The sequence below is a fragment of the Protomyctophum parallelum genome (genome assembly GCF_964188405.1).
Source record: "Protomyctophum parallelum genome assembly, chromosome: 3".
NCBI lineage: Eukaryota > Metazoa > Chordata > Actinopteri > Myctophiformes > Myctophidae > Protomyctophum > Protomyctophum parallelum.
The window spans coordinates 2,343,457-2,355,987 of record NC_139698.1 but is presented as its reverse complement, the minus strand read 5'-3'; the positions used below and the strand labels follow the sequence as shown (position 1 = coordinate 2,355,987).

At 49.6% G+C, this 12,531-nt stretch overlaps 1 protein-coding gene across 1 annotated transcript in view; it reads left to right on the top strand.

Annotated features, from left to right (window-relative positions):
- Window positions 1-2,546: 2,546 nt before the first annotated feature.
- Window positions 2,547-12,531, top strand: part of LOC310856063 (glycine--tRNA ligase-like) — a gene marked incomplete at both ends in the record, with an annotated part of 24,596 nt that continues 14,611 nt past the window's right edge. Inside the window, one exon of the mRNA XM_083761280.1 lies at window positions 2,547-4,635. Within this exon, the coding sequence (XP_083617406.1) occupies window positions 2,547-4,635 (2,089 nt within the window). The remainder of the gene's footprint in view (window positions 4,636-12,531) is intronic.

Sequence of the window (12,531 nt, the reverse complement as noted above, 5' to 3'; positions counted from 1 at the left end):
GACGATGGAAAGGGCCACGATAGTTCCACACTCACTCCAGAGGGCCACTATAGTTCCACACTCACTCCAGAGGGACACTATAGTTCCACACTCACTCCAGAGGGCCACTATAGTTCCACACTCACTCCAGAAGGCCACTATAGTTCCACACTCACTCCAGAGGACCACTATAGTTCCACACTCACTCCAGAGGACCACTATGGTTCCACACTCACTCCAGAGGGCCACTATAGTTCCACACTCACTCCAGAGGGCCACTATATATTTCCACACTCACTCCAGAGGGCCACTATAGTTCCACACTCACTCCAGAGGGCCACGATAGTTCCACACTCACTCCAGAGGGCCACTATAGTTCCACACTCACTCCAGAGGGCCACTATAGTTCCACACTCACTCCAGAGGGCCACTATAGTTCCACACTCACTCCAGAGGGCCACTATAGTTCCACACTCACTCCAGAGGACCACTATAGTTCCACACTCACTCCAGAGGACCACTATAGTTCCACACTCACTCCAGAGGGCCACTATAGTTCCACACTCACTCCAGAGGACCACTATAGTTCCACACTCACTCCAGAGGGCCACTATAGTTCCACACTCACTCCAGAGGGCCACTATAGTTCCACACTCACTCCAGAGGGCCACTATAGTTCCAAACTCACTCCAGAGGGCCACTATAGTTCCACACTCACTCCAGAGGGCCACTATAGTTCCAAACTCACTCCAGAGGGCCACTATAGTTCCACACTCACTCCAGGCAGGCAGAGGAGCCGGGGCTGCAGACGGGACTGCAGGCAGAGGAATGCTCTGGATCACAGGTGGTGAGACAAGGCAGGAAAACAGTAACAAGGCATGCAGGAAACAATACTACAAAATAAAAGCACACAAGAACAGAAAACATTAACCAAAACTAGAACTGCACTCTGTTGAGTGCATACTTGCTTGTTGCACACTAGTAGGCTATAAATGGCCAACTAGTGCGCAAGCAGAGCGCGCAAGTACTTTCGACCGCTGAGTATCTAGAGTAGAGTGTGTAGTTGTAAGTTGATTAGCGGTATACTGTGGTTACTTTGCACCAAAAACCGTGACAGTTGTCCCGCCATTTGATGTTTATGCAAGAAAACAGCAAATCTGTGCCTGGTTTGCTGTGACCAAATGACCACAAATTACCATATTTTTTACGTCATCATTAAGAGCTAGTCATACATATACACACCACGTACTCTGGTCCCAGCAGATCAGGCACAATTTGCTATTTTATTTTACTGATTATGTATATAGTATACGTATGACTTAGCCTGGTTAATAAACAGACTGAATCAGCCGTTGGCAAAAAAAATTGCCTGCCGGCGGATTACGGTCTGGAGAGGCTCAATTGTACGCCCATTTCCTACACCAGACAAATGGGGCGGCCAATCGGGACACGGTATGCAATATGGGCGGGCTTTGGTACAGTGACTTTCAACGCTTGAGACCTTTGACTGACAGTAGCTCTGACCAATTGCGTCAAAGAGAAAATGTTTGAACCCGCCCCCCGGGAAACAAGATCCATACACAGCCTCTCCAGACTCAAATACCACACGACAGTGTGATTTGAGTCTGGCTTATTAGCCAGGCTACGTGTGACTAGCTCTAAATTATGACGTAAGAGATATGGTCATTTGTGGTCGTTTGGTCCCAGCAAAACAGGCACAGATTTGATGTTTTTCTGCATAAACATCGAATGGCGGAACAGCTGTCACGGCGGAAGAGACCGGGCGAAATTATTACATCAGGAGCAATTAGGGATTCAGAGTCTTGCTCAAGGACACTTCGACATTAACTCTAGGGGAGCCCAGAGGGTTTCGAACTGGCAACCTTGCGGTTACCATCCAGCCACTCTACCGCTGAGCCACCGGCCCCAATGCAATGGACCCTATAGAAAGACATCTAGCGCTGACATCATGCTTAAAAAACTCCATATATGGATATAGCTGATTTCATCAGTGAGATGTCACACGCCTACATATAAAGACAGGCCTACTTGGCTTCTTCGTAATCATCTTTGGATTCATAGTTCCTGACCCCCAGAGGGTTGACATCTCGGTTAATTCAGTTCTTTACCAGACAACACCACCGCGGTGGCTTGCGGCGGCTTCTCTAGACTCGGACAACCAGTCCCCCCTTCGAGGCTGTATTTAAATTATTTCTATTAATTGGAGAATGCAATAACAGTTTAAGCAATCTATTTATTTAGCAGCAGCAGCAGCGCCACCACACGTACCCCTTTCTGCAGAGGTTCCATCGATGTTCTGGCACACAGCGGCGTTTTGACGGTCCATGCTCCTGCTCCGTAGTGCAAGGACGACCACCACCACCCCCGCCACACACCGCCTTGCTCTGCTCCACCTGGCCCTGCCACCACCACAACAACTACACACAACAACCACTAGAGGACGCCACTTTTCACCGTCCGTCTGCTCCCGGAAGAGGAAGGAACACAACCGGAGCTTTTGGCAGCAGCAGCAGCAGCTATTAGTCTCCTCCGAAGGACAACACAGCATGGAGGAGGAGGTCCTGGCCCCGCTCCGGGCGGCGGTCAAAGAACAGGGGGATCTGCTGCGCAAAATGAAAGAGAAGGAAGGAGGAGGCGCCCCCGATGTGGACGTGGCCAAAGCCGTCGCCGAGTTAAAAGCGAGGCAGAGAACGCTCGAGGCCAAGGAACTGGCCTCGCGGCGGCCACAATGCGACCGCGTGGTCGACCGAACCAAACTGGAGGACACCTTGAAGCGGCGGTTCTTCTACGACCAGGCCTTCGCCATCTACGGCGGCGTGAGCGGCCTGTACGACTTTGGCCCCGTGGGCTGTGCCCTGAAGAACAACGTGCTGCAGGCCTGGAGGCAGCACTTCGTCCAGGAGGAGCAGATGCTGGAGGTGGACTGCACCGTGCTCACCCCGGAGGCCGTGCTCAAGGCCTCGGGACACGTGGAGAAGTTCGCCGACTACATGGTGAAGGACGTGAAGACCGGCGAGTGCTTCCGGGCCGACCATCTCCTCAAAGCCCACCTCCAGAAGCTGACGTCCGACGACAAGAAGTGTCCCACGGAGAAGAAGGCCGAGATGGAGGAGGTCGGCACTCGGACGGACAACTTCACGCAGCAGGAGCTGACCGACGCCTTCGTGAAGTACGGCGTCAAGTCGCCCGCCACGGGGAACGACCTCTGCGCCCCCGTCTCCTTCAACCTGATGTTCCAGACGTCCGTCGGGCCGGGGGGCAACACGTGCGCCTATCTGAGGCCCGAAACCGCTCAGGGAATCTTCCTCAACTTCAAACGCCTGCTGGAGTTCAACCAGGGGAAGCTCCCGTTCGCCGCAGCTCAGATCGGCAGCGCCTTCAGGAACGAGATCTCCCCGCGCTCGGGACTCCTCCGCGTCCGGGAGTTCACCATGGCCGAGATCGAGCACTTTGTGGACCCGAGCGAGAAGGTCCACCCGAGGTTCTGCAACGTGAGAGACCTGGAGGTGACGCTGTACTCCGCCCAGGCCCAGACCAGCGGCCAGCCGGCCCGCGTCATGACGCTGGGCGACGCCGTGGACGAGGGCGTCGTCGCCAACTCCGTCCTGGGGTACTTCATCGGACGGATCCACCTCTATCTCCTTAAAGTCGGCGTCTCCGGAGACAAGCTGCGCTTCCGCCAGCACATGGACACCGAGATGGCCCACTACGCCCGCGACTGCTGGGACGCGGAGGCCGAGACCTCCTACGGATGGACGGAGGTGGCGGGATGCGCCGATCGCTCGTGCTTCGACCTGCGGTGCCACGAGCGGGCTACGAAGGTCCGTCTGGTCGCCGAGAAGCCCGTGGACGCCCACGACCACCACGGGCCCAAGGTCGTAAACGTGGTACGGTTCGAGCCCGACAAAGGGGCCATCGGGAAGGCCTACAGAAAGGACGCCAGGCTGGTGACGGAGTACCTCGCCGCGTGCGACGACGAGCGCTTCGTGGCGGAGCGGGAGCGGCTGCTCGCCGAGAACGGAGAGTTCACCATCGAGACGAAGGAAGGGAAGTCTTTCAGACTCACGAAGGACATGGTCAGCGTGAAGCGCTTCGCCACGACGGTGCACACGGCGGAGGTCGTTCCTCACGTCGTCGAGCCCTCGTTCGGCATCGGCAGGATCGTGTACAGCGTCCTCGAGCACACGTTCCGCGTCAGAGAAAAAGGCGCCGCCGAAGAAGACGACGACGCGAAGGCGCAACGACGGACCTATTTCAGCTTCCCCGCCGCCGTGGCCCCGTACAAATGCGCCGTCCTTCCCCTGGGTCAGAACCGGGAGTTCGCGCCCTTCGTGAGGGACCTGTCCGAGGCGCTGACCCGAGAGGGCGTGTCCCACAGGGTGGACGACTCCTCTGCGTCCATCGGGCGGCGCTACGCCCGGGCGGACGAGATCGGCGTGGCGTTCGCCGTCACCGTGGACCCCGTCACGGTGACGGAGACGCCCCACACGGCCACGCTGAGAGAGCGCGACTCCATGACGCAGGTCAGAGCCGAGGTCGGCGCGTTGCCCGCCATCATCCGAGACCTGGCCAGTGGCGCCTTGACGTGGGGAAAGGTCCGTGAGAAGCACGGTGTTTCTGACGGCCCGCGGACCGGTAAGACGAGCGCAATCCTTCCTCCGTCTGTCTTTCTCTCCTTTCTACTTCTCATGTCTCTCTTCTCTTCTCTTCTCTTATTCTCATGAAATCCTTGCTGGCGGCTATTACTACTATTTATTCTATTAAAGGTATATTCAGTGATTTCACTCAAAAAAACCTTAGGTTTCGTTTTTGGCTGTGGGACCCAAAGCCTTTCGTCCAATCAGGATAGAGAGTCAAAAACGAAACCTAAGGTTTTTTGACCCCCAGGGGTTAACTGGGGACAGGGAGGAACTCCTTATATGGCCAGCACACTCTATAGTAGGGAGGATTATCACAACAAAACAAAACAATAAGTGATATTTGAATTAAGTGAAATCACTGAATATACCTTTAAAAAAGAAAAAGAAAATAAAAACCTGTATACAGTGAAAGAAAAAGGTGTCAAAGTTCCAGGTGGGGGGGGGGGGGTTATTCGTCTTGTCTAATTTTTGTTTTGTTTCAGTTTCAGTTTTGTGACTCAAACCAACTCAAAAACAATTCTGTCCATGTAATATAATAATAATAATAATAAGCCATTCTGACCTGAGATCAGATTCATACGAGGTTTCCGCCGGACACACACTGGTCTGATTAACCCATTCTGACCTGAGATCAGATTAAAAAAAATGTCAGTCGCTCTTCGGTTTTTCAAAAATAGCAGATCTACAAGCTCGTATCGCGCCACCGAGTGGCGCGATACGAGCTTGTAGGTCTGCTATTTTTTTTAAAGCTATTTGAAAGCTATTTTTTCATTAGCTAAAGCACGACATGATGCCAACACCAAAATCATTGGATGACCTGCTCTACAGTGGCATGCACAGATAGACACTATGCAGTGTGTGTCCAGTGGAAACCTCGTATGAATCTGATCTCAGGTCAGAATGGGTTAATCAGACCAGTGTGTGTCCAGTGGAAACCTCGTATGAATCTGATCTCAGGTCAGAATGGGTTAATCAGACCAGTGTGTGTCCAGTGGAAACCTCGTATGAATCTGATCTCAGGTCAGAATGGGTTAATCAGACCAGTGTGTGTCCAGTGGAAACCACGTATGAATCTGATCTCAGGTCAGAATGGGTTAATCAGACCAGTGTGTGTCCAGTGGAAACCACGTATGAATCTGATCTCAGGTCAGAATGGGTTAATCAGACCAGTGTGTGTCCAGTGGAAACCTCGTATGAATCTGATCTCAGGTCAGAATGGGTTAATCAGACCAGTGTGTGTCCAGTGGAAACCTCGTATGAATCTGATCTCAGGTCAGAATGGGTTAATCAGACCAGTGTGTGTCCAGTGGAAACCTCGTATGAATCTGATCTCAGGTCAGAATGGGTTAATCAGACCAGTGTGTGTCCAGTGGAAACCTCGTATGAATCTGATCTCAGGTCAGAATGGGTTAATCAGACCAGTGTGTGTCCAGTGGAAACCTCGTATGAATCTGATCTCAGGTCAGAATGGGTTAATCAGACCAGTGTGTGTCCAGTGGAAACCACGTATGAATCTGATCTCAGGTCAGAATGGGTTAATCAGACCAGTGTGTGTCCAGTGGAAACCTCGTATGAATCTGATCTCAGGTCAGAATGGGTTAATCAGACCAGTGTGTGTCCAGTGGAAACCTCGTATGAATCTGATCTGAAAGACAGGCAAAAGAAGGGGCAAAAGACAGGCAAAAGACAGGCAAAAGAAGGGCAAAAGACAGGCAAAAGAAGGGCAAAAGACAGGCAAAAGAAGGGCAAAAGAAGGGCAAAAGACAGGCAAAAGAAGGGGCAAAAGACAGGCAAAAGACAGGCAAAAGAAGGGCAAAAGACAGGCAAAAGAAGGGCAAAAGACAGGCAAAAGAAGGGCAAAAGACGGGCAAAAGACAGGCAAAAGAAGGGGCAAAAGACAGGCAAAAGAAGGGCAAAAGACAGGCAAAAGAAGGGGCAAAAGACAGGCAAAAGAAGGGCAAAAGACAGGCAAAAGAAGGGCAAAAGACAGGCAAAAGAAGGGCAAAAGACAGGCAAAAGAAGGGGCAAAAGACAGGCAAAAGAAGGGCAAAAGACAGGCAAAAGAAGGGCAAAAGACAGGCAAAAGAAGGGCAAAAGACGGGCAAAAGACAGGCAAAAGAAGGGGCAAAAGACAGGCAAAAGAAGGGCAAAAGACAGGCAAAAGAAGGGGCAAAAGACAGGCAAAAGAAGGGCAAAAGACAGGCAAAAGAAGGGGCAAAAGACAGGCAAAAGACAGGCAAAAGACAGGCAAAAGAAGGGTCAAAAGACAGGCAAAAGAAGGGCAAAAGACAGGCAAAAGAAGGGCAAAAGACAGGCAAAAGAAGGGCAAAAGAAGGGGCAAAAGACAGGCAAAAGAAGGGCAAAAGGGCAAAAGACAGGCAAAAGAAGGGGCAAAAGAAGGGCAAAAGAAGGGCAAAAGACGGGCAAAAGACAGGCAAAAGAAGGGCAAAAGAAGGGGCAAAAGACAGGCAAAAGAAGGGGCAAAAGACGGGCAAAAGACAGGCAAAAGAAGGGGCAAAAGACAGGCAAAAGAAGGGCAAAAGACAGGCAAAAGAAGGGCAAAAGAAGGGCAAAAGAAGGGGCAAAAGAAGGGCAAAAGAAGGGCAAAAGAAGGGCAAAAGAAGGGGCAAAAGACAGGCAAAAGACAGGCAAAAGAAGGGCAAAAGAAGGGCAAAAGACAGGCAAAAGAAGGGCAAAAGAAGGGGCAAAAGAAGGGGCAAAAGAAGGGCAAAAGACAGGCAAAAGAAGGGCAAAATAAGGGGCAAAAGACAGGCAAAAGAAGGGTAAAAGAAGGGCAAAAGAAGGGCAAAAGACAGGCAAAAGAAAGGGGAAAAGAAGGGCAAAAGAAGGGCAAAAGAAGGGCAAAAGAAGGGCAAAAGAAGGGCAAAAGAAGGGGCAAAAGACAGGCAAAAGAAGGGCAAAAGGGCAAAAGACAGGCAAAAGAAGGGGCAAAAGAAGGGCAAAAGAAGGGCAAAAGACGGGCAAAAGACAGGCAAAAGAAGGGCAAAAGAAGGGGCAAAAGACAGGCAAAAGAAGGGGCAAAAGACAGGCAAAAGAAGGGCAAAATAAGGGGCAAAAGAAGGGCAAGACAGGCAAAACAAGGGCAAAAGACAGGTGAAAGAAGGGGCAAAAGAAGGGCAAAAGACAGGCAAAAGACAGACAAAAGACAGGCAAAAGAAGGGGCAAAAGAAGGGCAAAAGACGGGCAAAAGACAGGCAAAAAAGGGGCAAAAGACAGGCAAAAGAAGGGGCAAAAGACAGGCAAAAGAAGGGGCAAAAGAAGGGCAAAAGAAGGGCAAAAGACGGGCAAAGAATGGCAAAAAAAGGGGCAAAAGACAGGCAAAAAAAGGGCAAAAGAAGGGCAAAAGACGGGCAAAAGAAGGGCAAAAGAAGGGCAAAAGAAGGGCAAAAGACGGGCAAAAGAATGGCAAAAAAAGGGGCAAAAGACAGGCAAAAAAGGGCAAAAGAAGGGGCAAAAGACGGGCAAAAGACAGGCAAAAGAAGGGCAAAAGACGGGCAAAAGAAGGCAAAAGAAGGTGCAAAAGAAGGGCAAAAGAAGGGGCAAAAGAAGGGCAAAAGACAGCAAAAGAAGGGCAAAAGAAGGGCAAAAGAAGGGGCAAAAGAAGGACAAAAGACAGGCAAAAGACAGGCAAAAGAAGGGGCAAAAGACGGGCAAAAGACAGGCAAAGAAGGGCAAAATAAGGGCAAAAGAAGGGCAAAAGAAGGGCAAAAGAAGGGGCAAAAGAAGGGCAAAAGACAGGCAAAAGAAGGGCAAAAGAAGGGGCAAAAGACAGGCAAAAGAAGGGCAAAAGAAGGGGCAAAAGAAGGGCAAAGGAAGGGGCAAAAGAAGGGGCAAAAGAAGGGGCAAAAGAAGGGCAAAAGAAGGGGCAAAAGAAGGGCAAAAGACAGGCAAAATAAGGGGCAAAAGAAGGGCAAAAGACAGGCAAAAGACAGGCAAAAGAAGGGCAAAAGACAGGCAAAAGACAGGCAAAAGAAGGCCAAAAGACAGGCAAAAGAAGGGCAAAAGACAGGCAAAGAAGGGCAAAAAACAGGCAAAAGAAGGGGCAAAAGAAGGCAAAAGAAGGGGCAAAAGACAGGCAAAAGAAGGGCAAAATAAGGGGCAAAAGACAGGCAAAAGAAGGGCAAAAGACAGGCAAAAGAAGGCAAAAGAAGGGGCAAAAGACAGGCAAAAGAAGGGGCAAAAGAAGGGCAAAAGAGGGCAAATGAAGGGGCAAAAGACAGGCAAAAGAAGGGGCAAAAGACAGGCAAAAGAAGGGGCAAAAGAAGGGCAAAAGAAGGGCAAATGAAGGGCAAAAGACGGGCAAAAGAAGGGCAAAAGAAGGGGCAAAAGAAGGGCAAAAGACAGGCAAAAGAAGGGGCAAAAGAAGGGCAAAATACAGGCAAAATAAGGGCAAAAGACAGGCAAAAGAAGGGGCAAAAGAAGGGCAAAAGACGGGCAAAAGACAGGCAAAAGGGGCAAAAGACAGGCAAAAGAAGGGGCAAAAGACAGGCAAAAGAAGGGGCAAAAGAAGGGCAAAACAAGGGCAAAAGAAGGGCAAAAGAAGGGGCAAAAGACAGGCAAAAGAAGGCAAAAGACAGGCAAAAGAAGGGCAAAAGAAGGGCAAAAGAAGGGGCAAAAGAAGGGCAAAAGACAGGCAAAAGAAGGGGCAAAAGACAGCAAAAGAAGGGCAAAAGAAGGGGCAAAAGACAGGCAAAAGAAGGGGCAAAGACAGGCAAAAGAAGGGGCAAAATAAGGGCAAAACAAGGGCAAAAGAAGGGCAAAAGACGGGCAAAAGAAGGGCAAAAGAAGGGGCAAAAGACAGGCAAAAGACAGGCAAAAGAAGGCCAAAAGACAGGCAAAAGAAGGGCAAAAGACAGGCAAAAGAAGGGCAAAAAACAGGCAAAAGAAGGGGCAAAAGACAGGCAAAGAAGGGCAAAGACGGGCAAAAGACAGGCAAAAGAAGGGGCAAAAGACAGGCAAAAGAAGGGCAAAAGACAGGCAAAAGAAGGGCAAAAGACAGGCAAAAGAAGGGCAAAAGACAGGCAAAAGAAGGCAAAAGACAGGCAAAAGAAGGGCAAAAGACAGGCAAAAGAAGGGGCAAAAGACAGGCAAAAGAAGGGCAAAAGACAGGCAAAAGAAGGGCAAAAGACAGGCAAAAGAAGGGCAAAAGACGGGCAAAAGACAGGCAAAAGAAGGGGCAAAAGACAGGCAAAAGAAGGCAAAAGACAGGCAAAAGAAGGGCAAAAGACAGGCAAAAGAAGGGCAAAAGACAGGCAAAAGAAGGGGCAAAAGACAGGCAAAAGACAGGCAAAAGACAGGCAAAAGAAGGGTCAAAAGACAGGCAAAAGAAGGGCAAAAGACAGGCAAAAGAAGGGCAAAAGACAGGCAAAAGAAGGGCAAAAGAAGGGCAAAAGACAGGCAAAAGAAGGGCAAAAGGGCAAAAGACAGGCAAAAGAAGGGGCAAAAGAAGGGCAAAAGAAGGGCAAAAGACGGGCAAAAGACAGGCAAAAGAAGGGCAAAAGAAGGGGCAAAAGACAGGCAAAAGAAGGGGCAAAAGACGGGCAAAAGACAGGCAAAAGAAGGGCAAAAGACAGGCAAAAGAAGGGCAAAAGACAGGCAAAAGAAGGGCAAAAGAAGGGCAAAAGAAGGGCAAAAGAAGGGCAAAAGAAGGGCAAAAGAAGGGCAAAAGAAGGGGCAAAAGACAGGCAAAAGACAGGCAAAAGAAGGGCAAAAGAAGGGCAAAAGACAGGCAAAAGAAGGGCAAAAGAAGGGGCAAAAGAAGGGGCAAAAGAAGGGCAAAAGACAGGCAAAAGAAGGGCAAAATAAGGGGCAAAAGACAGGCAAAAGAAGGGTAAAAGAAGGGCAAAAGAAGGGCAAAAGACAGGCAAAAGAAAGGGGAAAAGAAGGGCAAAAGAAGGGCAAAAGAAGGGCAAAGAAGGGCAAAAGAAGGGCAAAATAAGGGGCAAAAGACAGGCAAAAGAAGGGCAAAAGGGCAAAAGACAGGCAAAAGAAGGGGCAAAAGAAGGGCAAAAGAAGGGCAAAAGACGGGCAAAAGACAGGCAAAAGAAGGGCAAAAGAAGGGGCAAAAGACAGGCAAAAGAAGGGGCAAAAGACAGGCAAAAGAAGGGCAAAATAAGGGGCAAAAGAAGGGCAAGACAGGCAAAACAAGGGCAAAAGACAGGTGAAAGAAGGGGCAAAAGAAGGGCAAAAGACAGGCAAAAGACAGACAAAAGACAGGCAAAAGAAGGGGCAAAAGAAGGGCAAAAGACGGGCAAAAGACAGGCAAAAAAGGGGCAAAAGACAGGCAAAAGAAGGGGCAAAAGACAGGCAAAAGAAGGGGCAAAAGAAGGGCAAAAGAAGGGCAAAAGACGGGCAAAAGAATGGCAAAAAAAGGGGCAAAAGACAGGCAAAAAAAGGGCAAAAGAAGGGGCAAAAGACGGGCAAAAGAAGGGCAAAAGAAGGCAAAAGAAGGGCAAAAGACGGGCAAAAGAATGGCAAAAAAAGGGGCAAAAGACAGGCAAAAAAGGGCAAAAGAAGGGCAAAAGACGGGCAAAACAGGCAAAAGAAGGGCAAAAGACGGGCAAAAGAAGGGCAAAAGAAGGTGCAAAAGAAGGCAAAAAGAAGAGCAAAAGACAGGCAAAAGCAAAGAAGGGCAAAAGAAGGGCAAAAGAAGGGGCAAAAGAAGGACAAAAGACAGGCAAAAGACAGGCAAAAGAAGGGGCAAAAGACGGGCAAAAGACAGGCAAAAGAAGGGCAAAATAAGGGGCAAAAGAAGGGCAAAAGAAGGGCAAAAGAAGGGCAAAAGAAGGGCAAAAGACAGGCAAAAGAAGGGCAAAAGAAGGGGCAAAAGACAGGCAAAAGAAGGGCAAAAGAAGGGGCAAAAGAAGGGCAAAGGAAGGGGCAAAAGAAGGGGCAAAAGAAGGGGCAAAAGAAGGGCAAAAGAAGGGGCAAAAGAAGGGCAAAAGACAGGCAAAATAAGGGGCAAAAGAAGGGCAAAAGACAGGCAAAAGACAGGCAAAAGAAGGGCAAAAGACAGGCAAAAGACAGGCAAAAGAAGGCCAAAAGACAGGCAAAAGAAGGGCAAAAGACAGGCAAAAGAAGGGCAAAAAACAGGCAAAAGAAGGGGCAAAAGAAGGGCAAAAGAAGGGGCAAAAGACAGGCAAAAGAAGGGCAAAATAAGGGGCAAAAGACAGGCAAAAGAAGGGCAAAAGACAGGCAAAAGAAGGGCAAAAGAAGGGGCAAAAGACAGGCAAAAGAAGGGGCAAAAGAAGGGCAAAAGAAGGGCAAATGAAGGGGCAAAAGACAGGCAAAAGAAGGGGCAAAAGACAGGCAAAAGAAGGGCAAAAGAAGGGCAAAAGAAGGGCAAATGAAGGGCAAAAGACGGGCAAAAGAAGGGCAAAAGAAGGGGCAAAAGAAGGGCAAAAGACAGGCAAAAGAAGGGGCAAAAGAAGGCAAAATACAGGCAAAATAAGGGCAAAAGACAGGCAAAAGAAGGGGCAAAAGAAGGCAAAAGACGGGCAAAAGACAGGCAAAAGGGGCAAAAGACAGGCAAAAGAAGGGCAAAGACAGGCAAAAGAAGGGGCAAAAGAAGGGCAAAACAAGGGCAAAAGAAGGGCAAAAGAAGGGGCAAAAGACAGGCAAAAGAAGGGCAAAAGACAGGCAAAAGAGGGCAAAAGAAGGCAAAAGAGGCAAAAGAAGGGCAAAAGACAGGCAAAAGAAGGGCAAAAGACAGGCAAAAGAAGGGCAAAAGAAGGGGCAAAAGACAGGCAAAAAGAAGGGGCAAAAGACAGGCAAAAGAAGGGGCAAAAGAAGGCAAAACAAGGCAAAAGAAGGGCAAAAGACGGGCAAAAGAAGGCAAAAGAAGGGGCAAAAGACAGGCAAAAGACAGGCA